This window comes from Lissotriton vulgaris, chromosome 5 (genome assembly GCF_964263255.1).
Source record: "Lissotriton vulgaris chromosome 5, aLisVul1.2, whole genome shotgun sequence".
NCBI lineage: Eukaryota > Metazoa > Chordata > Amphibia > Caudata > Salamandridae > Lissotriton > Lissotriton vulgaris.
The window spans coordinates 837,272,009-837,297,631 of NC_141693.1; the positions used below are offsets into that span (position 1 = coordinate 837,272,009).

General features: G+C 45.4%; 1 protein-coding gene across 33 annotated transcripts in view; it reads left to right on the forward strand.

Annotated features, from left to right (window-relative positions):
• The window catches only part of SORBS1 (sorbin and SH3 domain containing 1), a 1,099,691-nt gene that overhangs the window by 729,365 nt on the left and 344,703 nt on the right, over positions 1 to 25,623 (forward strand). For 28 of the 33 annotated variants that reach the window (XM_086922349.1, XM_086922341.1, XM_086922353.1 and 25 more), the window contains 4 exons: positions 1,448 to 2,257; positions 3,149 to 3,496; positions 4,426 to 4,567; positions 18,533 to 18,562. In XM_086922349.1, coding sequence (XP_086778475.1) covers positions 1,448 to 2,257; positions 3,149 to 3,496; positions 4,426 to 4,567; positions 18,533 to 18,562 — 1,330 coding nt within the window. The remainder of the gene's footprint in view (positions 1 to 1,447; positions 2,258 to 3,148; positions 3,497 to 4,425; positions 4,568 to 18,532; positions 18,563 to 25,623) is intronic. The other 5 variants (XM_086922346.1, XM_086922358.1, XM_086922367.1 and 2 more) reach the window with 4 other exon arrangements.

The window sequence follows — 25,623 nt, forward strand, 5'->3', positions numbered from 1 at the left end:
ACCACAGGTGACAAACACCCAACGCGTTTCTCCTCTACTCCGAGGCTTGATCACGGGCGGAAACTTCTGCATTTGACTAGCTGCGTGAAAATACACGACCTTTATGCCCTTTTGCAGAGTCCAATTACAAACAGGTGAGTACGTTTTTTTCTTTAGTGCAGACAGAAGCATGGCAGAACTTTATTATATATAGGTCATATACACCTCGGAAGAATGGTCTCCAAAGGCTGCAGAGGTACCCCAGAGCTCTCCCCTGGAGTGAAGCATTATTATGCCACCATATACTAGGAACTTATAAGGGTACCCCAGTATCCAATTTGGAGTGTACCTAAGTACAGGTCAATACATTTTAGGGAGAAAGCAGATCGACTGGGGTCCTGATTAGCAGGATCACAGTAAGACTAGTCAAAACAGTGTAATATCCAACAAAAAGTTGGGTTAACCAAAAGAAACTTTCCAACCCAGAGGATAACTGATCTGAACCTTTTTTTTAAAAACACTTCTTCTCCTCACCAGCAATGAGTTTTATTAATGTAAAACGTGAACCATAATCCTGACGTGTTAATATTAGTACATCATAAAACTAGTATGTTTTTTACACTGGGTGCATAGCATTGCTTGCTGTAGGCCAGGATTGCTGTGTTTCTGTTTGTCTGTGTCTGTATTTGCGTGCCTGTGTGTGTGTGTGCTCACGCGCACGTGACCCAGTTCTGGAACAATTGGGGAGGAAATGATTGTGCAAACACAAAGCTCCCATCAAACTCTTCGCGTGTGTGCATGGCGGACAGTGAGCCCTGTGTGAGGCTCTCACAGACAGTTTGCAAACCTATCCCTCTCAGGAAAACATTTTATGGAGATTAATGACCAATTAAAGTGTTTGTTAATTGCATCCATTTGACTCGATAATGAGTAGTGACGTGCAAGAATTAAGATGTGTTTTTCACAAAGCACTGCTTCATGGAATTTAGAGGCCAGTTTCAGTTTACAGTAGTTTTCTTCTTTGCTAGCAGTTGTTTTCTGTAAAGCTAGAGGTGACCGTGGAAATATAAATTGATGTTCGCTCCTTTACTCTCCTAGCTAAATATGTTCGACCCGTTTATATTTTCAGGCTAGCTTCTACGAATAATTATGTTAGTTCTCAGTCCCTATATTGTATTGTCCGTTTTAAACACTGTTGGTCTCATGTATCTTTACCTGGCATTTATGTTTATAAATATGATATTTCATCGCACGTGATACTCAGTAAACTTCACAATGAAACGTATTTGAACATTAGCCGTATTACAGTTGTCTTTTACAGTTTTGAGATCTAGACATCCATTGTAGGCTGTTGTTTTGTTTACATTTGAAGTACAGTACACTGTCATTTAATGGTCTACTCATGGATTTCCTGTCAGTAGCTAATCCCTTCTTTAATTTTTTTCACATCCCTATTCTTTCACGAAAGACTTCTCCTCCCCCTCTCCCACCTCCTCCCAAAGAGGAAAGCTTTGCATGGCGCCCCCACTCTAACACTAAGCCCTCCTACCTGCGGCCCGTTCCCATCATGGACTGTGTGTACCTGAGCGCGCCTAAACCGTACGCACCGCCGGCTCCACCCCCCACTAACAAACAGCACTTTTCATCACAATACATTATTTACCCCGGAGACCAAAGCTTTTCACCAGAGCCTTCCGGGGCGGCACCTGCTTCAGCAGCAGGCGGTGTGCCTGCCCAGGACAGCGTGCATGCTAAACAGGCACTTTCTGGCAGCGGCTCCTTGTTGTTGGACGCGTCAGTGCAGCGCCCAACCAGCCAGGAGCCTGTCTGTCCAGATAGCATTGGAGCTGGAACGCATTCCAGTCATGAGATTGTCACAGATAAAAAGGTCAGCAGTCTATATGTGGCTTGTTTATCTAACAGCACTGACCCGGCCGCATCTGAAAATTCCACAAGCATTGCACACGATAAAGCACAGAGGGCCGAATTGGAAGCTGATGTAACGAGAGCACCCGCCACAAACATTGTTTCCGCAATAATAGACACCGACACGTCCCCACCGCCTGTCCCTCCCCGGCCACAGTCGCCCACCATCCCAAGCAAAGACGCAGCCGCCTGTGCGAGCACGGGCAGCTTCTGGACGCCATACCCACTGCCGCGAGACATGGGACGCACGGTGATGGTGTCCGAGGACGGCGCTGGCAGCGGGAAAATGGCCTCCAAGGGAACATATGCCCCATCCCAACAGAAGCACCCATCAAAGGCATCATACCGCATGGTACATGTTTTCTTCATGACTCTCTTAAGATTGTGTCGAACAGTTCTCTGTTCCAAACAAAGTGTTCCTAACACCGTGCTTGGTTCTTGCTGGTTTTCTTGTCTGCCTCTAGCTTGTTTCTTAATGTCTGACAACAATTGAAGCTGCTTTCCTTTCAGCAGGGGGGCGTGAACTGAATATTGTCTTATTTGCTAGTTGAGGACATGCTGAGTGAATGACTGAATGAAGTACTTGTGCTCTGCTGTTAACCCCAACCAGTACTCTTTATAATCATAGAGTGGCTGACTGGCTGCACTACCCAAGTGTAAGATTTAGGAAGGATTTGGCTAATGTAATAAATACAAGTCAGTAGCCACGGAGGAGCGATGTTGGTAATTCAGTGTGGTTCTCACTGCTACGTATCTGTGGTCACTGGTCAGGCATCTGAACTGCAGAATGTGCTCACTCGTTTTCATTGTATTGGTTCATAGTGATAGCATTTGGTATAAATGCGGCCTCCTAACTCACTCCCATGATAGTAACTACCGCCTGTTAACATCATTGTCTCGAACCACTGAGTTGCTGCTAGGAATGTGGGATACTGTACTTGCAAAATGTAATGCTATTGCCAGTTTAACTGTAAATAGCAATTATTTATTAATAGGTTTCAAAAAATGTTTTTGGTCAACCCAGTCAGATAAAAATGTGTTCAAAAAGGGACTAAGTAAAATGTGAGTCTTGTCAGGTTGGAGCTGATTTTTTTGTTTTATTTTGTTTTGCATCTTGAAAAATACTGACAATGAATGAATTGAACCCTTGTTTCAATTGTATGTGTGGCATGTCATTTCACAAGTGCACTTGTATAAGGTATGAATTACCCCACTGCATATAACAACACCTTATCTCCTGCAGGATGCCACTTCCGCCACGGCTCTGCCTGAGGTTATAGTAGTCCCACTCTACCAGGTTAATGCTGCCAGGGAGCAGGACGGCACCTCGAGCACTCCTCCGCCACCTCTGGTACCCGCTGGCCACATTTCCGCCTGCCCAGAACCGGCCACTTCACCTTTGACTTTGCCTACACTCGATGATTTCATTCCCCCTCATCTGCAAAAGGGAGCGCAGCATAGCCCCGGCTCATCCCCTGTTAACCCTCCTCTGGCATCATGCTCGCCTCCACCACCTTCATTGCCTCCTCCCGTAATGGAGGATTTACCCACAACACTGGAACCTGGTGTGACAGGAGGCATCTCACGTACAGTAAGCCGCCGAGACATACAGCGTCACTCCCGTTGTCGTCATTGTAACCTGCATCCGGGCTACTAAACTTGGGGGATTGATACTGCTCACTGTCGGCTGCATGACACCAGTCTGTCTTCATGTGCTGTTGTAGTGCATGCTCTGTACACCTGTGGAGCTGGTACATGCTCGGGGCCATCACGCAATGCTTGTGCCTACCTCTCCGCCTTCCCACGCCTTCTGTTTCATGACACGCAGGAAATGTTTGCTTTGTATCTAAAATTCTTCATTTTTTTCTCTTGGACTACATGTATGACCTGCTTTTGTGCTTGCTCTGATAGTACCAGAATGTTCGCATTTAATCAACATAAACCTGCCCGTCTATCACGGTGCCATGCTCCGTAGGATGAGAGACAGCCTCTGCGTAGTTAAATAGGCCTCGTGTGATCTGTCTTCCACGCGCCCTGCCAAGCGGCGTGCGCGGCATTCTATTGGTTACAGCCCAGCTGTTTTGCATAGCTCTGGCGGTGCTGCTGGCGTCATCCTGTCTAATGTCTCTCGAGCGATAGTGCTAAACTTATTTTTCTGATATCCCTTATGAAGCCAGCTGCAGTAATCGGGTTTCAGTGTAAACTGCATGACATTTGCATGCCGTGACTGCATGCTGAGACGGGAATTCTGGTAAAGTGTGGGCATCTGTGTTGTTGCTGGGGCTACCAGCATCTCGGTACATGCCATGTTTGGTGACATCTGCTCTTTATTTACATATTTTTCAATCGTGTGATTCTGAATGGAAAGTGTTTATTAATATGTTCCTAAACAGTTTCAATTACAATTTAAATATAGAGTGCGCTGTAAATGCTGACGGACTTCTTTGCCGTCACCCTTTCTATTTTCAGCGTCACGTCATTACCCAATGCTCATCTGATGTTTTCGTTGTTGCTTTGTAGGAACCCGAGGTGAACGCCGTGCCTTCCCCCAGCAGTGCCCCGGAGCCACAGGTCTCATTTACCCCAATAGGCAAGCCTTCATCAGTGTATCCCTCCACCACCATAGTTAACCCTACCATAGTCCTCCTGCAGCACAACAGAGGTAAGGGACGTGCTGCGCGTGTGTCTGTCTGTCTTGACTGATACTGCTGTTCATCCCGTTGTGCAGACTCTCAAATGCTTACAAGTATGCAGAGACCATGCGCCTGTTCGGGATTCACTGCACGTGGTACATTCGTTTTTAATGCAGTGTTTTCCTCCTTCGCCCATTTTCAGTAAATGTCTTCATTGCAACCTGTGGCAAGCGGTGAGTGTGGGTAATAGAATGTGAAGTGACTGGTAAACATATTAAAGTCAAAGGCATCAGTGCATGGAATGTTGTCGGCTCACGACACTCGCAGCAGGGTCATAGGCTGTGATCCCTTGTGCACGACTGAAAGTCGTTTGCATATGTTGAAGTACATGACTAGTTTCAGACTAGTTCACACTGGCAGAGGGCGTCCATTCATAAAACGGGGCACTGTGATTCGCGTCTTCATAAGAGATCATAGCAGAGACGCTTCCACCTTGAAATGGAATGACCTACTCTGAGGGGGGCTTTATTGAGACAGTGCTGGAGAGCGTTGCCTGAGCATATTGGGGTCATCATTGCTTTTACCTGGATAGTTCCTCTATGTTACATACTCAGGGTTCAGAGTTCTAGCCTTGAAGCAGTATTGCTAGCAGTGGGTTTTCAGACAATAAGCAAAATTGCTAAAAGGTGAACTCTCTCATGACAGGGGTATTCTAGCTCACATCACAACTTTTCAGCTGACTATTCACCCATAAATGATTTTCTTAGTGGCACAGAATGTGTACTTTTGGCTACAAATGCGATCATTAGTCTGTACTTTTGGGTTTTGCCCGTATTTTCAGATTTTATTAGTAAAGATATGTCTACCAATATTGTTCAGACTATACTGTATTCATTACACTGCACTTAATACGTTATATTACATTATCAATTCATGTAGTTATAGGGGGTTAGGGGATGACTTTTTTTCTGGCCAACACCTCAGTGTTAGCATGGGCTACTGCATACATAACTCAGTGCAGTGCAAAGTAGACGTAGGAGAATCGTCTTCATGTCTGAACTTCCTGATCACCTAATACAAGAACCTGGAATAAAAACAAGCATTTACAATGCAATGGTTTTGCCTTTGTTAAAGTTAGAGCTATTGGCATTGCTCTTGACATTATTTTTATTTATGTTTTTTTTAACATAAATGGCATTGTCATTTACAATAGCAAATTCAACCACTCATCTAACCCATCTGAACACCCAGCCACTGATCCACCCGCTCATCTATCTACGCATGCGCTTGCCAATCTCTTCATTCACCCACCCAGCTGCCCACTTGTCCATTCCGGTACCCACTCATCTATCAAAGCAGGCGCCCGCCGACCTCATCATACATCTGCTCCCTCGTCCCTCCCTCCAGCTGCCCACCTACTCATCCATCCACTCATCCTTTCACCTATTCATCCATCCGCTCACACATCCATCTGCCCACTCATCAATCTGCTCATCCTTCCACCCACCCATCCGCCCGCTCATCCTTCCACCTACTCATCCATCCACTCATCCTTCCACCTACTCATCCATCCATCCACCCACTCATCCATCCGCTCATCCTTCCACCTACTCATCCATCCGCTCACTCATCCATCCGCCCACTCATCCATCCGCCCACTCATCCATCCGCCCACTCATCCATTCGCCCACTCATCCATCCGCTCATCCTTCCACCTACTCATCCATCCGCTCATCCTTCCACCACCTCATCCATCCGCTCATCCTTCCACCTACTCATCCATCCACTCATCCTTCCACCTACTCATCCATCCGCTCACACATCCATCCGCCCACACATCAATCTGCTCATCCTTCCACCCGCTCATCCATCCTCTCACTCATCCATCCGCTCATCCTTCCAACCACGCATCCATCCGCTCATCCTTCCACCCACTCATCCATCCACCCACTCATCCTTCACCTACTCATCCATCCACCTATTCATCCTTCCACCCACTCATCCTTCCACCCACTCATCTTTCCACCCACATAGCTCCCAAGGTTTCAGATTGCTTTGTGTGACATTTTCAGAATTGTACTTTAATTAAGAGTGACATTTACTGACTACGAGTGACACTTTCTCACGCGCAAAATCAAGCAATGAAAATGAGGGAAATAGGTATAGGCTGAATAAATAAGACTTTACGCAAATGAGTACAGCATCTTGTTAACAAAACTGTAAATATCACAATCGAACTGCACTTTAACACTTGAAATCATTAACCCCGAGCAGCCGCCCCTGTTGGCGCGCCGCTACCTGCCCAACCCCGCAGGCATCGGCACACATCAACATGACCCACCGGCTATCACAGAGGCTTTGCTGACAGACTTTGGCGACACCACTGGCACAGAAAATAATTGGACGGGCAGCGGCACCACTCATAGTCACAGAATCCATCAGTACTGTGACCCCGACCGTCTCAACAGGAGTTTGTGGGCTTAATGTCACTTAAGTCAGAGAGTAACTTCAGAATAGGTATAGGCTGAATAAATAAGACTTTAGGCAAATGAGTACAGCGTCTTGTTAACAAAACTGTAAATATCACAATCGAACTGCACTTTAACACTATTGAAATCATTAACCCCGAGCGGCCGCCCCTGTTGGCGCGCCGCTACCTGCCCAACCCCGCAGGCATCGGCACACATCAACATGACCCACCGGCTATCACAGAGGCTTTGCTGACAGACTTTGGCGACACCACTGGCACAGAAAATAATTGGACGGGCAGCGGCACCACTCATAGTCACAGAATCCATCAGTACTGTGACCCCGACCGTCTCAACAGGAGTTTGTGGGCTTAATGTCACTTAAGTCAGAGAGTAACTTCAGCTGTAACAGGGCACATGTACCAGGGCACACTGTATCCTCTCACCCCTTAGTTGAACCAACAGCACGCATTTTATGTGCAGACTTCTTTCTGGCATCCTGAGGCCCTCAGAAATCCCGAAGACTCTACCCGCTAAACCCCGCAATGGAGCAGCACCGACAAAGGCAGCAGTTAGGGTTCTAAGAAGCAACAATTTTTAAGTTAGGAGTGGCACAGTTTACTAGTAATCCATTAGGGTAAGACACAGTTACCGCTTTCTTTCTTTCTTTGCGATGTGTTCCGACCACCGGCCGCTGCAATCGCCGATCACTGTGTGACGTGCAGCTCAGCTGTAACTGAATTAGGCGCGGTGCTGGTCCATTAGATTTTGACTGCACGCAGCTGCCCGGACCGCTGCGGGAAGCAGAAGGAGGCAGCGCTGCATGCGCCATGAATAAAGCCCTATCGCAAATTTGCCCGTAACAAACCCCCCGACTTTGGAAGCAGGACGTGACGGCCCGGGCGCCGCGTGAGACAGGAGAAGGAAGGCGGGTGCCCTCAATCCCGGACCAGATTCGGGGGCGTTGACGAGAAGAGGCTTTCGGCTGACGTAGCCAAAAGCAAAAAATTCTCGGGAACGCCCCCTAATCTGGTCCGAGATTGACGGACAGAGCCCTCTCCCAATGGCTAGCCTCCATTTATGGAGCTAGCCAATGGGAGGAGGGGGCGGATACCCGACCCCACACAGAAATCATAACGTGAAGGGACGGTGCAGGGAGAGGCTGAGGAGAGTGCATCAGTGAAGGGACAGTGCAGGGAGAGGCTGAGGAGAGAGTGCATCAGTGAAAGGATGGTGCAGGGAGAGGCTGAGGAGAGAGTGCAGCAGTGAAAGGATGGTGCAGTGAGAGACTGAGGAGAGTGCAACAGGGAAGAGACGGTATAGTGGAGCTGAGGAGAGAGTGAAGGGATTGTGCAGTAAGAGGCTGAGGAGAGTGCATCAGTGAAGCGATGGTACCGTTAGAGGCTGAGGAGAGAGTGCAGCAGTGAGTGATGGTGGAGTGGAGGAGTGAGGGCTGCAGCCTGGATGGGGGGCTAAGCAGAGAGTGCAGCAGTGAAGCGATGGCGCAGGGAGAGGCTGAGGAGAGAGTGCAGCAGTAAAAGGACAGTGCAGTGTAAAAATAAAAATATGCCTTACCTCTAACATAAACTAAAATCAACATACATACCTGTCTGAACAACTCCGTCCACAGTGGTGCACATCGCCGAAGGGAATCGCCACGGGCCATGTTGAACCTAGAAAAGAGAGAATAAACATAAGATTAGCAAAAAAAAAAGAAATGGCTTACCTCTGAAAAAAAACAGAGACAGAGAGTGAGGTAGTGAAAGAGAGTGAAAGTGACTTAGTGAGATAGAAATAGAGAGAGTGAGGTAGTGAGAGAGAGAGTGAGGTAGATAGAGTGAGACAGAGAGAGTGAGGTAGTGAAAGAGTGAGTTAGTGATGGAGAGTGATTTTTGGTGGTAGTGAGATAGAAACAATGAGTGATGTTGTGACATAGTGAGATAGAGAAGGACTGAGGTAGTGTAAGAGAGAGTGAAAGTGACTTAGTGAGATAGAAAGAGAGAGAGTGAGTTAGTGAGATAGAGAGTGACGTAGTGAGTTGGAGAGAGAGAGTGAACTTGTGAGCTAGTGAGATAGAGAGTGAGTCAGCGAGAGAGTGTTGTAGTTATTTTTGAGTGAGTGACTTGTGTTATAGTTAGGTAGTGAGAGTGATGTGGAAATAGATAGAGTGATGTTATGGAGAGAGTTAGTGAGAGAGAGAGTGAGATAGTGTTATAGATATAATTTGAGTAGTGATGTAGTTATTTTTGTTTTGTGGGAGAGTGAAATAGATATAGAGTGAAGTAGTGAGAGAGTGAGGTAGTGAAAGAATGAGGTAGTGAGGGTGAGAGTTGTTGTGCTGTATTGAGATAGAAACAGAGATGTTGTGAAGTAGTGAGCTAGAGAGAGAGTGTGAGGTAGTGTATGAGAGAGTGAAAGTGAGTTAGTGTATTTGAGAGAGAGAGAGAGAGAGAGAGAGAGTGTGAGGTAGTGAGATAGAGAGAGAGTGAAGTAGTGAGTTAGAGAGAAAGTGAAGTTGTGTGGTAGTGAGAGAGTGATGTAGTGAACTTTAGAGAGAGTGTCGTGATATAGTGAGAGAGAGATAGTGAGATAGAAATAGAGTGAGGTAGTATATAGAGAGAGTGTGAGGTAGTGAGATAGAGAGAGAGTGAAGCAGTGAGTTAGAGAGAGAGAGAGAGAGAGAGAGAGAGAGAGAGAGAGAGTGAAGTTGTGAGGTAGTGAGAGAGTGTTGTAGTGAATTTTTGAGAGTCATGATATAGTGAGGCAGTGAGATAGTGAGATAGTAATAGATAGAGTGAGGTAGTGATGTAGAGAGGGTGAGGTAGTAAGATAGAGAGAGTGAAGTTGTGAAGTAGTGTGTTAGAGAGATAGTTACTGTGGTAGTGATATTGCGATGCTGTGAGAAAGAGAGAGTTGAGTAGTGAGGTAGAGATTGAGGTAGAGAGAGAGTGAATGAGAGATAGTGTAGTAGTGTGAGAGATAGTGAGGTAGTGAGAGAGATAGTGAGTTAGTGAAAGAGAGAGTGGGGTAGTGAGAGTGAGGTAGTAAGAGAGAGACTTTGAAGGGACGGTATAGTGGAGCTGAGGAGAGAGTGAAGGGACGGTACCGTAAGAGGCTGAGGAGAGAGTGCAGCTGTGAGTGATGGTGCAGTGGAGGAGTGAGGGCTGCAGCCTGAATGGGGGGCGGGGCTGAGCAGAGAGTGCAGCAATGAAGGGACAATGCAATGGGGGCTGAGCAGAAAGTGCGTCAGTGGAGGGATGGTGCAGAGAGAGGCTGAGGAGAGTGCAGCAGTGAAGGGATGATGCAATGGGGGGCTGAGCAGAGAGTGCATCAGTGAAGGGACGGTGCAAGGAGAGGCTGTGGAGAGAGTGCATCAGTGAAGGGCCGGTGCAGGGAGAGGCTGAGGAGAGAGTGCATCAGTGAAGGGATGGTGCAGGGAGAGGCTGAGGAGAGAGTGTAGCAGTGAAAGGATGGTGCAGTGAGAGACTGAGGAGAGTGCAACAGTGAAGAGACGGTATAGTGGAGCTGAGGAGAGAGTGAAGGGATGGTGCAGTGAGAGACTGAGGAGAGTGCACCAGTGAAGGGACGGTGAAGGGAGAGGCTGAGGAGAGTGCAGCAGTGAAGGGACGATGCAATGGGGGGGCTGAGCAGAGTGCATGAGTGAAGGGACAGTGCAGGGAGAGGCTGCGGAGAGTGCAGCAGTGAAGGGACAGTGCAGGGAGAGGCTGAGGAGAGTGCAGCAGTGAAGGGACAGTGCAGGGACAGTGCAGGGAGAGGCTGAGGAGAGAGTGCATCAGTGAAGGGACGGTGCAAGGAGAGGCTGAGGAGAGTGCAGCAGTGAAGGGACAGTGCAGGGACAGTGCAGGGAGAGGCTGAGGAGAGAGTGCATCAGTGAAGGGACAGTGCAGGGAGAGGCTGAGCAGAGAGTGCATCAGTGAAGGGACAGTGCAGGGAGAGGCTGAGCAGAGAGTGCAGCAGTGAAGGGACGGTGCAGGGAGAGGCTGTGGAGAGAGTGCATCAGTGAAGGGACGGTGCAGGGAGAGGCTGAGGAGAGTGCAGCAGTGAAGGGATAGTACCGTGAGAGGCTGAGAGAGAGTGCAGCAGTGAGTGATGGTGTAGTGGAGGAGTGAGGGCTGCAGCCTGGATGGGGGGCTGAGCAGAGAGTGCAGCAGTGAAGCGATGGCGCAGGAAGAGGCTGAGGAGAGAGTGCTGCAGTGAAGGGATGGTGCAGTGAGAGGTTGAGGAGAGTGCAGCAGTGAAGGGATGGTGCAGTGAGAGGCTGAGGAAAGTGCAGCAGTGAAGGGACGATGCAATGGGGGGCTGAACAGAGTGCATCAGTGAAGGGACAGTGGAGGGAGAGGCTGAGGAGAGAGTGCATCAGTGAAAGGATGGTGCAGGGAGAGGCTGAGGAGAGAGTGCAGCAGTGAAAGGATGGTGCAGTGAGAGACTGAGGAGAGTGCAACAGTGAAGAGACGATATAGTGGAGCTGAGGAGAGAGTGAAGGGATGATGCAGTAAGAGGCTGAGGAAGAGTGCAGTAGTGAGTGATATAAATAAACATAAGATTAGCAAAATAATCAAAATGGCTTACCTCTAACAGCAAAGCAGCAGCATACATACCCGTCTGAACCACTTCGCGCACAGCAGTGCACACAGCTGCACGGAGACGCCACGGGCCATATTGGACCTGAATCTCAAAGAAATAAACATAAGATTAGCAAAATAAATAAAATGCCTTACCTTAACTGAAAAACACCAGCATACATACCCGTCGGAACAACTTTGTGCACAGCAGTGCACACAGCTGCAGGGAGACGCCACGGGCCATATTGGACCTGAAAAACAAAGAAATAAACATAAGATTAGCAAAATAAACTAAATGCTTTACCTTAACTGAAAAACAGCAGCATACATACCTGTCTGAACCACTTCGTGCACAGCAGTGCACACAGCTGCACGGAGACGCCACGGGCCATATTGGACCTGAAAAACAAAGAAATAAACATAAGATTAGCAAAATAAACAAAATGCCTTACCTCCAACAGAAAAAGAGCAGCATACATACCTGTCTGAACCACTTCGTGCACAGCAGTGCACACAGCTGCACGGAGACGCCACGGGCCATGTTGTATCTAGAAAAGAGAGAAAAAAACCTAAGATTCGCAAAATCAAAAAGATAGATTACCTCGAACATCAAAAGAGCAGCATATCGGAACCAGTTCGTGCACAACGGTGCACGCAGCTGCACGGAGATGCCACGGGCCATATTGGACCTGAAAAACAAAGAAATAAACATAAGATTAGCAAAATAAACAAAATGCCTTACCTTAACTGAAAAACACCAGCATACATACCCGTCGGAACAACTTTGTGCACAGCAGTGCACACAGCTGCAGAGAGACGCCACAGGCCATATTGGACCTGAAAAACAAAGAAATAAACATAAGATTAGCAAAATAAACCAAATGCCTTACCTTAACTGAAAAACAGCAGCATACATACCTGTCTGAACCACTTCGTGCACAGCAGTGCACACAGCTGCAGGGAGACGCCACCGGCCATATTGGACCTGAAAAACAAAGAAATAAACATAAGATTAGCTAAATAAACCAAATGCCTTACCTTAACTGAAAAACAGCAGCATACATACCTGTCTGAACCACTTCGTGCACAGCAGTGCACACAGCTGCACGGAGACGCCACGGGCCATATTGGACCTGAAAAACAAAGAAATAAACATAAGATTAGCAAAATAAACCAAATGCCTTACCTTAACTGAAAAACAGCAGCATACATACCTCTCTGAACCACTTCGTGCACAGCAGTGCACACAGCTGCACGGAGACGCCACGGGCCATATTGGACCTGAAAAACAAAGAAATAAACATAAGATTAGCAAAATAAACCAAATGCCTTACCTTAACTGAAAAACAGCAGCATACATACCTGTCTGAACCACTTCGTGCACAGCAGTGCACACAGCTGCAGGGAGACGCCACGGGCCATATTGGACCTGAAAAACAAAGAAATAAACATAAGATTAGCAAAATAAACAAAATGCCTTACCTTAACTGAAAAACAGCAGCATACATACCTGTCTGAACCACTTCGTGCACAGCAGTGCACACAGCTGCAGGGAGACGCCACGGGCCATATTGGACCTGAAAAACAAAGAAATAAACATAAGATTAGCAACATAAACCAAATGCCTTACCTTAACTGAAAAACAGCAGCATACATACCTGTCTGAACCACTTCGTGCACAGCAGTGCACACAGCTGCAGGGAGACGCCACGGGCCATATTGGACCTGAAAAACAAAGAAATAAACATAAGATTAGCAAAATAAACAAAATGCCTTACCTTAACTGAAAAACAGCAGCATACATACCTGTCTGAACCACTTCGTGCACAGCAGTGCACACAGCTGTAGGGAGACGCTACCGGCCATATTGGACCTGAAAAACAAAGAAATAAACATAAGATTAGCTAAATAAACCAAATGCCTTACCTTAACTGAAAAACAGCAGCATACATACCTGTCTGAACCACTTCGTGCACAGCAGTGCACACAGCTGCACGGAGACGCCACGGGCAATATTGGACCTGAAAAACAAAGAAATAAACATAAGATTAGCAAAATAAACAAAATGCCTTACCTTAACTGAAAAACAGCAGCATTCATACCTGTCTGAACCACTTCGTGCACAGCAGTGCACACTGCTGCACGGAGACGCCACGGGCCATATTGGACCTGAAAAACAAAGAAATAAACATAAGATTAGCAAAATAAACAAAATGGCTTACCTCCAACAGCAAAACAGCAGCATACATACCTGTCTGAACCACTTCGTGCCCAGCAGTGCACACAGCTGCACGGAGACGCCACGGGCCAGATTGGACCTGAAAAACAAAGAAATAAACATAAGATTAGCAAAATAAACAAAATGCCTTACCTTAACTGAAAAACAGCAGCATACATACCTGTCTGAACCACTTTGTGCACAGCAGTGCACACAGCTGCACGGAGACGCCACGGGCCATATTGGACCTGAAAAACAAAGAAATAAACATAAGATTAGCAAAATAAACAAAATGCCTTACCTTAACTGAAAAACACCAGCATACATACCCGTCGGAACAACTTTGTGCACAGCAGTGCACACAGCTGCACGGAGATGCCACTGGCCTTATTGGACCTGAAAAACAAAGAAATAAACATAAGATTAGCAAAATAAACCAAATGCCTTACCTTAACTGAAAAACAGCAGCATACATACCTGTCTGAACCACTTCGTGCACAGCAGTGCACACAGCTGCAGGGAGACGCCACGGGCCATATTGGACCTGAAAAACAAAGAAATAAACATAAGATTAGCAAAATAAACAAAATGGCTTACCTCCAACAGCAAAACAGCAGCATACATACCTGTCTGAACCACTTCGTGCACAGCAGTGCACACAGCTGCACGGAGACGCCACGGGCCATATTGGACCTGAAAAACAAAGAAATAAACATAAGATTAGCAAAATAAACAAAATGCTTACCTCTAACAGCAAAACAGCAGCATACATACCCGTCGGAATAACTTCGTGCACAGTGGAGCACACAGCTGCACGGAGACGCCACGGGCCATATTGGACCTGAAAAACAAAGAAATAAACATAAGATTATCAAAATAAACAAACTGGCTTACCTCCAACAGCAAAACAGCAGCATACATACCTGTCTAAACCACTTCGTGCACAGCAGTGCACACAGCTGCACGGAGACGCCACGGGCCATATTGGACCTGAAAAACAAAGAAATAAACATAAGATTAGCAAAATAAACAAAATGGCTTACCTCTAACAGCAAAACAGCAGCATACATACCCGTCGGAACAACTTCGTGCACAGTGGAGCACACAGCTGCACGGAGACGCCACGGGCCATATTGGACCTGAAAAACAAAGAAATAAACATAAGATTAGCAAAATAAACCAAATGCCTTACCTCCAACAGCAAAACAGCAGCATACATACCTGTCTGAACCACTTCGTGCACAGCAGTGCACACAGCTGCACGGAGACACCACGGGCCATATTGGCCCTAGAAAACAAAGAAATAAACATAAGATTAGCAAAATAAACCAAATGCCCTACCTTAACTGAAAAACAGCAGCATTCATACCTGTCTGAACCACTTCGTGCACAGCAGTGCACACAGCTGCACGGAGACGCCACGGGCAATATTGGACCTGAAAAACAAAGAAATAAACATAAGATTAGCAAAATAAACAAAATGCCTTACCTTAACTGAAAAACACCAGCATACATACCCGTCGGAACAACTTTGTGCACAGCAGTGCACACAGCTGCACGGAGACGCCACAGGCCCGGCTGCAGCACAACACCTGAAACCGCACCCCTTTGAGAGTATGGAGTGAAAGCCGCTTCCAGCACTCACTCACTCAGCCTGTTTGCAGTCACTGGCTGAATTAATTGTGTACACTCCAGGCAACGGCACCTTGTTTCTGCCCAGCCAGGCTTTCAGAGGCATCAGCACCAGCCTCGCGCATGTATGACTCTGCCCCATCCCTTCAAGCCTCTAAGATGAATCTTTTACATTCCTCAGACTTTCAGAGCCATCAGTTCTCAAGTGACTGGCACCTCAACATCCCTGCTTGCAACGCAGCATCTCGTCCCTTCAGAGCATCTCACCCACTCGCCTCAACCATCAACCCTCTTCCCTCGTCGTCTACTCCTCCCCCGTCACTCCGGATATTTATTATTATTTATTTACACCAACACGATCCCAGAAATGACGGCCGCTGCAATGAGGGCGGGTGCCGTCAATGCCGGACCAGATTCGGGGGCTTTCCCGAGAACAGGCTTTCGGCTGACGTAGCCAAAAGCCAAAAATTCTCGGGAACGCCCCCGAATCTGGTCCGGCATTGACGGACAGGCCCGCCTTCCAATGGCTAGCCTCCATTTATGGAGCTAGCCAATGAAAGACGGGGGCCGTTCCTGTCCCCCGTAGTATTCTCATTAGGTTTTCGCCTGCGCGAAAAAGATGCGCCGAGCGCATCTTTTCGCCAGGCAAAACCTAAAAAGGACCTTGCTAGTTACTGTAGGCCCTTGTTATAGGCAGAGAACACTAATCCATCAGCAACACCCTATTTCCTGCTTCCTTGTCCCATTCCTCATGATTAAGTGAATTTGCCCATTCACTATACTAGCTTAAGTTGACCAAAGTGTTACAGTACTCAAATTAGTTCTGTCACGGGCACCTTGTTGGTGTATTCATGAAGCCCTCAACCACCAACCTAGTTGGTGGCATGCTTCATCATCGGGCCCACCTAGTGACACCTAGTATGTCCCGGGTGTGCTACGACGCCTGATTACAGCGGATCTGGTATATTGCTGAGAGTACAGTGAGGTTGGGTGAGTTGTGATTTTAAACGGCTTGGTGGTGGTCCCAGTACCCGAGGGTAAATTAAATTTTAATAACTGGGCCGTCACCAGCGGTTAAAAGTAAGGCTACAGGACGCGTGAGGGTGGCGAGTTACTGTCCCCTGCGTCCTTCAGATGGTCGACATGTTTCAGCCAGTGCCTTAGAGTATTCTAGCTTTCCTCAGGACCGTTTTTTAAAAAGGTGTGGTGAAATAAAACAGACTTGACTTAGTGTTGTGGTACAGACTATGTGATACACTCACGTTTTTCTATATGTGAGAGGGGGATTCCCTTCTCTTGCATACGCTGTGGGTTATTAGCCAAGGCTTCCTGGAGGGAAGCGGTAAGGGGATGACCAGTCTTTCTGGTCAGTGCCTACCTGGTACCTGTTGTCCCGACGCCTACCGACGCCCTCGTAGTCTTTAATATGTGTTTCTTGAGGAATAGTTCATTGTCAGGAGCAAAACCAAATGATTTCTCGTTTGTTCGTAGTGGGGGGTGAAGTCTTCCAGGTTCATGTAATTTAGCCAAAACCAGTTGTTGTTTGTTGGTGTTGTTGGGTAGAAGGAGTTCAGTTTTGGTTGGTTGAGTTTCAGGTAGGTGCTGGACGTCCAGGTCTGCATGAGGAGGAAGCAATGTCTGAGTCATTGAAGGTGGAGATTTGAGGAGACTTTAATGTAGAGCTATGTGTCATTGGCCTACTGATGAATTGTAATGTTGCTGTCAGTGAGAAGCATTCAGAGGGACGCCATGTAGAGGTTTATGGTGATGGGTAGAAGGATGGAGCGCTGGGGTACTTTGCAGGTGGCTGGTAGCTTCTGGGAAAGTGAGATGCCAATTTGGATGAGCTGGTGACAGTTGGATTGGGGGTGGGCAAAAACCAGTTGAGGACATTATCAGCAAATCCTTTTCAGCATGTTTGGATGTGAATGAGGCTAGGATGTTTGATAGTGATGATGTCGGAGGTGTACTCTTTCAGACATCGGTAAGTGCCACCGGAAGATTGCCACATCTTCTCTGAAGGTACTACACCTGTTGCTAGGAATGAAGCAAAGATAGCAATCTTCAAGCAATGTAATAGTCATAAATAAATGTCATTTTGCTCCTGATTATTTCTGCTAAGATTTTGTAATTTAAGTCTTTCCTTTCAATATTAAGGTTAAAATTCAAAGGCAAGTGGTGTTATCGTTCCAGTACGAATGTACCTAATCCTGACTTTTAATTGATGAACTTTTATAAGGAATGTTTGTTTATGGTCGAAAAAAGAAAAAGATTCCAACTACTTACAGTAGACCAATGTTTTGGATAGGAGGTTATTTTTACCATTTTTAACCTGCCCTACTTAAACTATGTTTTTAAGGGAAGCATCAGTTTAAAATGGGAAAAACGAATATTTTTAATCGTGTTTTAATAGTTGTAAATGTCCATTTAAATAAATAACCCTTTATGTAAAGGACTTAGCGATTAAATATGTCATTTATTACACAAAAATCAAAATTGTGTCATGATAGAGTTATATTTTCTGATTGGTATGTGCCAGTTATGTGTTCTGAGATACGTCCTGTGATGCATATGCCTCACCTTTAGATTTTAGCAAATCAGATGGCAATGTCTTAATTAATATTCACTGTTTCTAAAGCAGCAATACCGTTCATTATCTGTGGTGCTCATGTCCTACGAGTATGCTTATAGTAAATCGGCTTTTTAGTTGTATAACAACTAAGCATTACCCGTTTTCAAAGCCAGAGTTTCTTACTCTAAAAGGGGACCATTCCAAAGGGGCAGCCGTGCTCAGCCCTGCAGTTGCTGAGACGTCTTTTCACGCCATGAGATTCCCATACTTTTGTCTATCGATTACTGTCAGCAACTTGTTGGCACCAATAATAAACCAAAGCACTCCAGACTAGTAGGAAGGTATTGCTGCTTTAAGAGATGCCTACATTATTTCTGACTTTTTTTTCGACAATAGCAGGTTTGTGTTCACTGGAAAGGTCACTGAATTGTCAAAGTATAGCGCTGCAATGCATGAGAAATAGCGCTCACGGTATGTCTCACCCATTTATGCCTTGTTTATTTGTGCCTTCCTCACTGCAGAACAGCAGAAACGGCTTAATAGCCTGGCAGGTATGGAGTAGATGTCGCTACACGGGGTTTGCTTGCGCTTGTATGGGGGTTATTGTGATAGTCTCCTGGTATACCTTTAGCAAACACTGTCAGATGGGACTGCAATGACGTGAGAAATCCGACGTCCTGGGTGCTTTCTCCTCACAAAGGCAGTCAAAGAAGTGCATTTCTCTTGACCAGCATTAAAAGTGTTCAAGGTTATTTCCGTGGCTCCTAATGGTCTGTCAGCATGCTAGGAGCCCGCCCGCCTTATCTTGCATTTCCAATGCCATGCTTACACGTAGAAGAGCATTCTGTAAAATAACACATCTTTATTTAATTCATTGAAAGTGATCTAATAATGAATTGTCACACTGCCACACCCAGATCATAATTCCTAGTTGGTATTAATCCTTCATTGAGCACGACGTTAGTGGGAAATAAACCAAAACAGAAAGTTTGCGTTGTATTTTACGTTCAATGCAGTGTTTGCTAAGGGGACCACGAGATCACTGGTGCTTATTTGAAAATGCATTTATATGCATGTGCAACTAATCATTCTTCAACTTCATATCTTGATCATTTGGCGCTTTATGATTATATGCATGCAGATCACTTTTATCTGCCCCAAAAATGCATGTGATGTTGTTAGATTGTGTGTCTTTCCGCCAAGCATTAATGCCACAGAATATTACTAAATGTTCCTCTCAGTTGCTGCCTTGTACATATAGCAATTATATCACAATGTATTTGGAGCTTCATTGCAAATATCATCCTCGATACACTCGGTGTATATTCCTCTTGCTGTATTTTTCATACCTTGGGCAGCTCTAAGCTAGAGTGTTGTTGTTGCAGTTATGTTTTATTGCAACAAAAAATGCCTCATCAAGAAAAAAAAGTCATAACTGTAAATTACGCGTCATAATTCACAAGTGTGATTAATTGCCAAGAATTATGAATTTCATAAAAAGCATATTGCAAATAGCTTCTTTGATGTCGTTGCATGGTTCTAGTGACATATCAAACAGAATTGCGGTTTAACCTGTGTCAGAGGTCCCCAGAAGAATTGTAAAACCATAATACACAATTGGCATTATGCATCTTCTCTACTCACAGCAATTGGGACACAGTAGTGTAAGGTCATGTTAGGCATAACAAAATGCAAACAGACGAATTCTCAACATAAAAAGCAATATAACCCTTACTATCCAATGCTTTGTGGATGACATTTCAGTGACCTGATTGAGGCCATTAATGAGGAAGTCACAGGTTACCAATGATATCACATTGAGCACATTACTAAAGCCATGAAGTTAAAACAGATCAAACAATTCATCAGTGTCAAAAGGAAAAGTGTTGTGTATTTCTCTCCAGTTGACATATCGTGTTCTATATGACTCACCTACATTCTCTGCAACCCATTGACAATATCTTTTTTCAAATGTGTTTGTTAGATACGATTTTAATTACGTTTTCACCAATGCAATCAAAACTGCATTTTCGTTTCTAAAGAAATTGTTTAGTATTTTCATTTATTTCTACTATTAAGATCACACACATCACATTTCCTCTTTATTAACAGCTGTTAATTCAACTTTGCTGAGTCTATAAACATTGCATCAGATTTTTTTGTTTTATAATTCTATATTTTGATCAAGTGCAGATGATGTCTTTGACTGTACACACACACACATTTACACCTCTTCTCATTTTGATGGAGACATTATACTGAAATATTCTTTATAAAGGTATTTCAGTGTCTTCATTATATTCTGTGCTGACAGAATATTTAATTGCCATTGACTTTATAAATGGTAACCTATATATTCTGTCATTAATCCCTGTCTTTTTTAAATGTGTTGATATTTATTTTGTAACTTGCATTGTCAGTAAGTCACCAGTGTCAATGGTATCGTAATAACAGGCTTAACTTAACTGCATTGTGTTAAGTATTTATGCAGCACACGAAAAGTAGTAATAAGTAAACAGAAGATATTCCACACCATTTTAGGACAGTAGAGCACAATCTAAAGGATAAAATGAGACCACAATTACAAAAATCCAATCCAGAGGTATGCAATTGTAAAGGTTTAAGTAAAAAAAGCACCAAAACACAGAAAGTGCTAACTGGGGGTATCTGATCGGGCTTGACCGCGACAAAATCACAAGTTCTAGCCAAATGTAATGGAGTGCAGGCCGGATACAGGGACCATGTTAGTCCTGTTGAAAAAGTTACCTTCTCAGAGTCTGACGTGCAGAGTTTAAAACTTCACGATGTCATTAGAGGATGTTAACTGATTCCAGCCAAGGGCACAGGCCTGCAGAGGTACTGATTGGGGATCAGGAACTCACTCCAGCAGGGGCAAGCAGGACTCAGGAATGTCCAGTTGCAGGTCCAAGCAGGGCCAGTTGCAGCAGGTCAGCTGGCCAGTTGGAGGTCTCTGGAGCTTGTTGTGTTCCTGTAGCTCAGAACAGGAGGTCAGCAATTGACCTTTGGAGTCACTCAGATTAGCCTTGGATGAGGAGCAGGTCCAGTCTTCCTTTTCAGAGAGCAGTGTAGGCCTCAAGCAGCAGGGCAGTCATTTGAAGAACAAGGCAGGCCTCAAGCAGCAGATTCTTTTTTTCCGCCTTTGGGTCTGGATCGAGACGGAGGAGCTCCAGAAGATTGTAGAGAAGAATCAACAAAAAAAATAACAAAAATGATCCTAAGAACAGGAGGAAAGGGTCTTCGACATACCGGACTTCGATCCTACGAGACGTAGCGTGAAGAAAAGGGAGAAACAAAACTTCGACAATACGAAGAATGTGCATGCAGGGGGCTCCCTGTGCACTTTAATGGACAAAACATCTTTCAAGTTCTGTGACAATTGTCACCACAAATATGCACAAAAAGACCACCATCCAGTCTGCAACCTTTGTCTGCCAAAGGATCACCGAAGCGACGGCTGCAACGCATGCTCAGCTTTCACCCCAAAGACGTTGAGAGTAAGATAGAGGCAGAGAAGAGCCAACTATAACATGCAGGGTAAAGACCTACCACCATCGCTTTGAGACCTGGGCCTCTCAAGCGAAGACGAGGACAACGTCGTCAAAGGTCCAGAAGTCGAAGGGGAAACAGATGTCACAGTCGTTGAGCTCGAGAAGAAGACGCCAAAGGAGGGATTGGAACTGTCGACCTTGAAAAAGATAAGCGAGTCCAGAAAAACGGACTCTAAACCCTGAAAAGTTGCCTCGGCGTCAAAACACTCGATGTCTGCAAGGAAAAACAATCCGTCTGTTCCTTAGACAAAGGACTCCGAGACGGCAAAAAAGACCCTAAAAACTTCAAAGACGTTGATAGACAGGCACGAAAAGGACGCTCAGACGTCCAAAAAAGAGAGGTTGAAACAGGCTTCGACAGCTGCATCGGCGCCGTCAAGCTAAAAAAGAAAGGCGGAAAGTCTATGCCGTAATTCACGCGTCAGAGATGGAGAAAAAGAAAAAGAGACTCGAAGCAAAGCAAGAAAGATTTCAACAAAAAGGTGAAACCTTTCAGAATTCCAACGAAAATTTCGATCAATGTCGACGTCGAAAATATTGTTGATGAATTACAGTCGCCAACAACTCCTGAACCACAAGACAAAGAAGAAGAAGAATTCTTCGAAGACGAGGGAGAGGAAGAGGATCAAACATATGCTGGTTCGGTGACTTCAGAGGCTCAAGATCTGCAATGGAAAGATCTTGACGCCAAATCACCAGAAGAAGCAGTGGAGACATATTCATCGAGGCCTTCGCCACCAGATGACATTGGAATGTACAGCCAAGTCATAAAGTAAGCAGCAGACAACTATGAAGTGCAATTGGAAGAAAAAAAAAACAATCATGTTTTCTGTTAGAAACCTTACTGCCTACCCAAACAAGGAGCCAATTCCTTCCCATGTTTCCAAGTGTTTTGGATCAAGGTAAGAAATCTTTTAAAGAACCAGCCACATGCAAGGCGGTCGCACCAAAACGGGAGAAAAATAACAAGCATTCCTTTAAGGATCCTATGTACATCAAGGGTTCAGTGCCAGCAGACTCAATTATAGCTTCTACGGCTCGAAAGAGAGCTAATGTACTTACTAATGTGGGCCCTCCACCTGACAAAGAGAGCAAAAGGATGGATCTCATGGGAAGGAAGGTTGGTAGAAATGCGGCAATTCAATGGCACATAGCTAATTCTAAAGCTTTGATCAACAGGCAGGCATATCAACATTGGGAAGAAGTTGGAGAGCTGTTAAAACACCTACCAGAGCAATTCCAAAGGAGGGCAAACTACTTAGTGGGGGAGGAAACCTGGAAAACACATGTTTAAAATCAGCACTAGACACTGCTGAAACAGCCAGCAGACAAATGGCAATCAGCATCACGGAAAGGAGGCATACATGGCTGCGAATCTCTGGCTTCAAGCCAGAGGTGCAAACTAACATTCTAAACTCACCTTTCAATGACGAACAGCTATTTGGAAGTGCGGTGGATGAAAAACTAAACCAATTAAAGAAAGACAATGAAACAGCAAGGTCTATGGGTGCACTGCAGTTCAGAGGCATGCGTAGAGGCACACCCTCACGGAGACCAATGTACAGAGGTAACCACCAGCCTACAACCTCGCACCAAGCTTTTCAACAGACCTACCAAGGAGTAAGCCAGGGACAACAAAAGGGACAGCAGCAGAATTGGCAATACTAACAGGGTAGGCAATCCATTCTAGGGCGAGTTCGGGGAAGAGGCCAGCCACAACGAGGGGGACCACAAACAACCACCAAGCGACTGCAGTCAAAAACCTGTGTACACTCCAAAGAAATCACTGAGTGTGCTACACAAAACAAAAACAAGGCAAACCCTAAAACAGAAAAGCAAACAGTTCCTGCAACATATTACACCAGTAGGAAGCAGCTTAACATACTTCCTCGAAGAGTGGAAAAAGATAACTTCAGACAGAAGGATACTAAACATAATAGAGTACAGTTACTGCATAGAGCTGGCAAAGAAACCTCCAAGCAGAAGACCAAGCAAAAAGATACTTTCCAAAAAGGAATTAATTAAATTACTCCAAGAGGTACAAGAACTTCTGAACAAACATGCAATAGAGCAGATACCACACAAGGAAAGGAACAAGGGCATTTATTCCACATACTTCCTTATCCCAAATTTAATGTATTCCCTTAATAGCGGGTCTAGATTTTGTTCCTGATCGCAAATATATAGAAGCATATCATCCGCATATAATGATATGTGTAATGGTCGATCTGGGAAGTGTAATGCCGAATGATTGTAATTTTGTCGAATGAGGCAAGATAACGGCTCCAGTGCTAAACCGAAGAGCAGGGGCGATAGATGGCCCCTGGCAATAGGGAAGATGTCTGAAATATAGCCATTCACTCGTACCCTAGCTACCGGGTTTGTGTATAGTAGTTTTACCCACTGTATGCATATCGGGGGGTAACCCATGCGTTTCAGGATCATTATGAGATACGGCCATTCTATCGAATCAAACGCCTTGGTGGCATCCAACATGACCGCCACTGCTTTAGTTGTTGGCGTTAGATAGTGAGAACGAGCAAAGAGTGTTCTGGTGTTGTGTGAAGTGGCCCTGGAAGGTATGAAACCTGCTTGGTCCGGTAGGACCAGATTTGTCATAAGTGGCTTTAAGCGGACTGCTAGAATCTTGGCTAGGATTTTAGAATCAACGTTTATCAACGATAGAGGTCGGTACGACCCACATATTTCAGGATCTTTATGCGGCTTGATGAGGGTGATTATAACCGCCTCCCGTAATGTCGGGGGCAGCTCTGCCTATTCGAATGCCTTGTCATACATATCCACCAAATAGAAAGCCAGGATATCCACATATGTTTTATCAAATTTGCATGTAAACCCATCTGGGCCAGGTGCTTTCCTATTAGGCAGTGTTTGTATAATTTCTGTAACTTCCTCCACCGGTACTGCTAGTGACAGGTATTCATGCTGGTTGTCTGACAGCCATGCAATGGCTACATCGTTCAGGTAACTAAATATGTCCTCTGGGGGTGCTGTCTGCTATGACTTATACAACTCGCTATAGTTATGTACAAAACTGCTTAGGATACCCTCTGTGCGCATAATCAGTTTGCCGTTCACGTCCCGTATTTGCAAGATTGCCTGAGAGCCTTTCCCTTCACAAATCGTAGCTGCAAGGACTTTGCCTGGTCTACCCCCTTCTCCAAATTGTCTTGTGGACGGTCTTTTGGAGACATATTTGAGCTCATCCTCCGTGTATGTTTGGTTTTCTGTAAATACCTGTCTCAGTTCCCCCAGAAGAGCTGCGTTTTGCGTTCTCTCATATTCAGTTTCAAGTTCTTTCATTCGGGTTTCACATCTGCTGATCTGCCCCCTAATATCCCTCAGTATGCCTACTGTGGTACTCATGCATACCCCTCTCAGAGTTGCTTTAAACGCCTCCCAGAGAGTGCCCGGGTCTTCAACCGTCGATACATTTAACTGAAAGTAATCTTTTATGGCCGTGGCTATGGTATCCGCATATGTGGAGTCTGTAAGTTCTTTGGCATTAAATCTCCAGCTAAAGGGAGGGGGGAAGTACTGTGGTATTTGGAGTGATAACAAGACCGGGTTGTGATCCGATAGTGTTCTAGGAGGTGTTTTCAGTATCTCTGTCCATAGTAAGATATTATATGATCCCAACCAATAATCTATGCAGGACCAACTACCATGTGCCATGTTGACGTGTGTCGCCCCTGGTACATCTGGATTTCTTGCCCTCCAGAGATCTCTCAAAGGGAGATCCTCCATGATATCCAACACTTTTGCGCGTGCCTTCCTGTGTGGTTCTGTGGATGTCAGCGATCGGTCCGTGTAATCCCTAAGCGCAATATTAAAATCCCCTCTCCATATTATGTTGGTGTCAGTGAGACCATGCATATAATTCCAAATGTCTTGGAAAAATTAGGGAGAATCAACGTTGGGACCATATACATTGGCCAGTGTTATCCGCTGACCTCTCAATATCCTTGTTAGTATAACAAACCTCCCATTGGGATCAAGGATCGTTCGAGTTATTTAGAAAT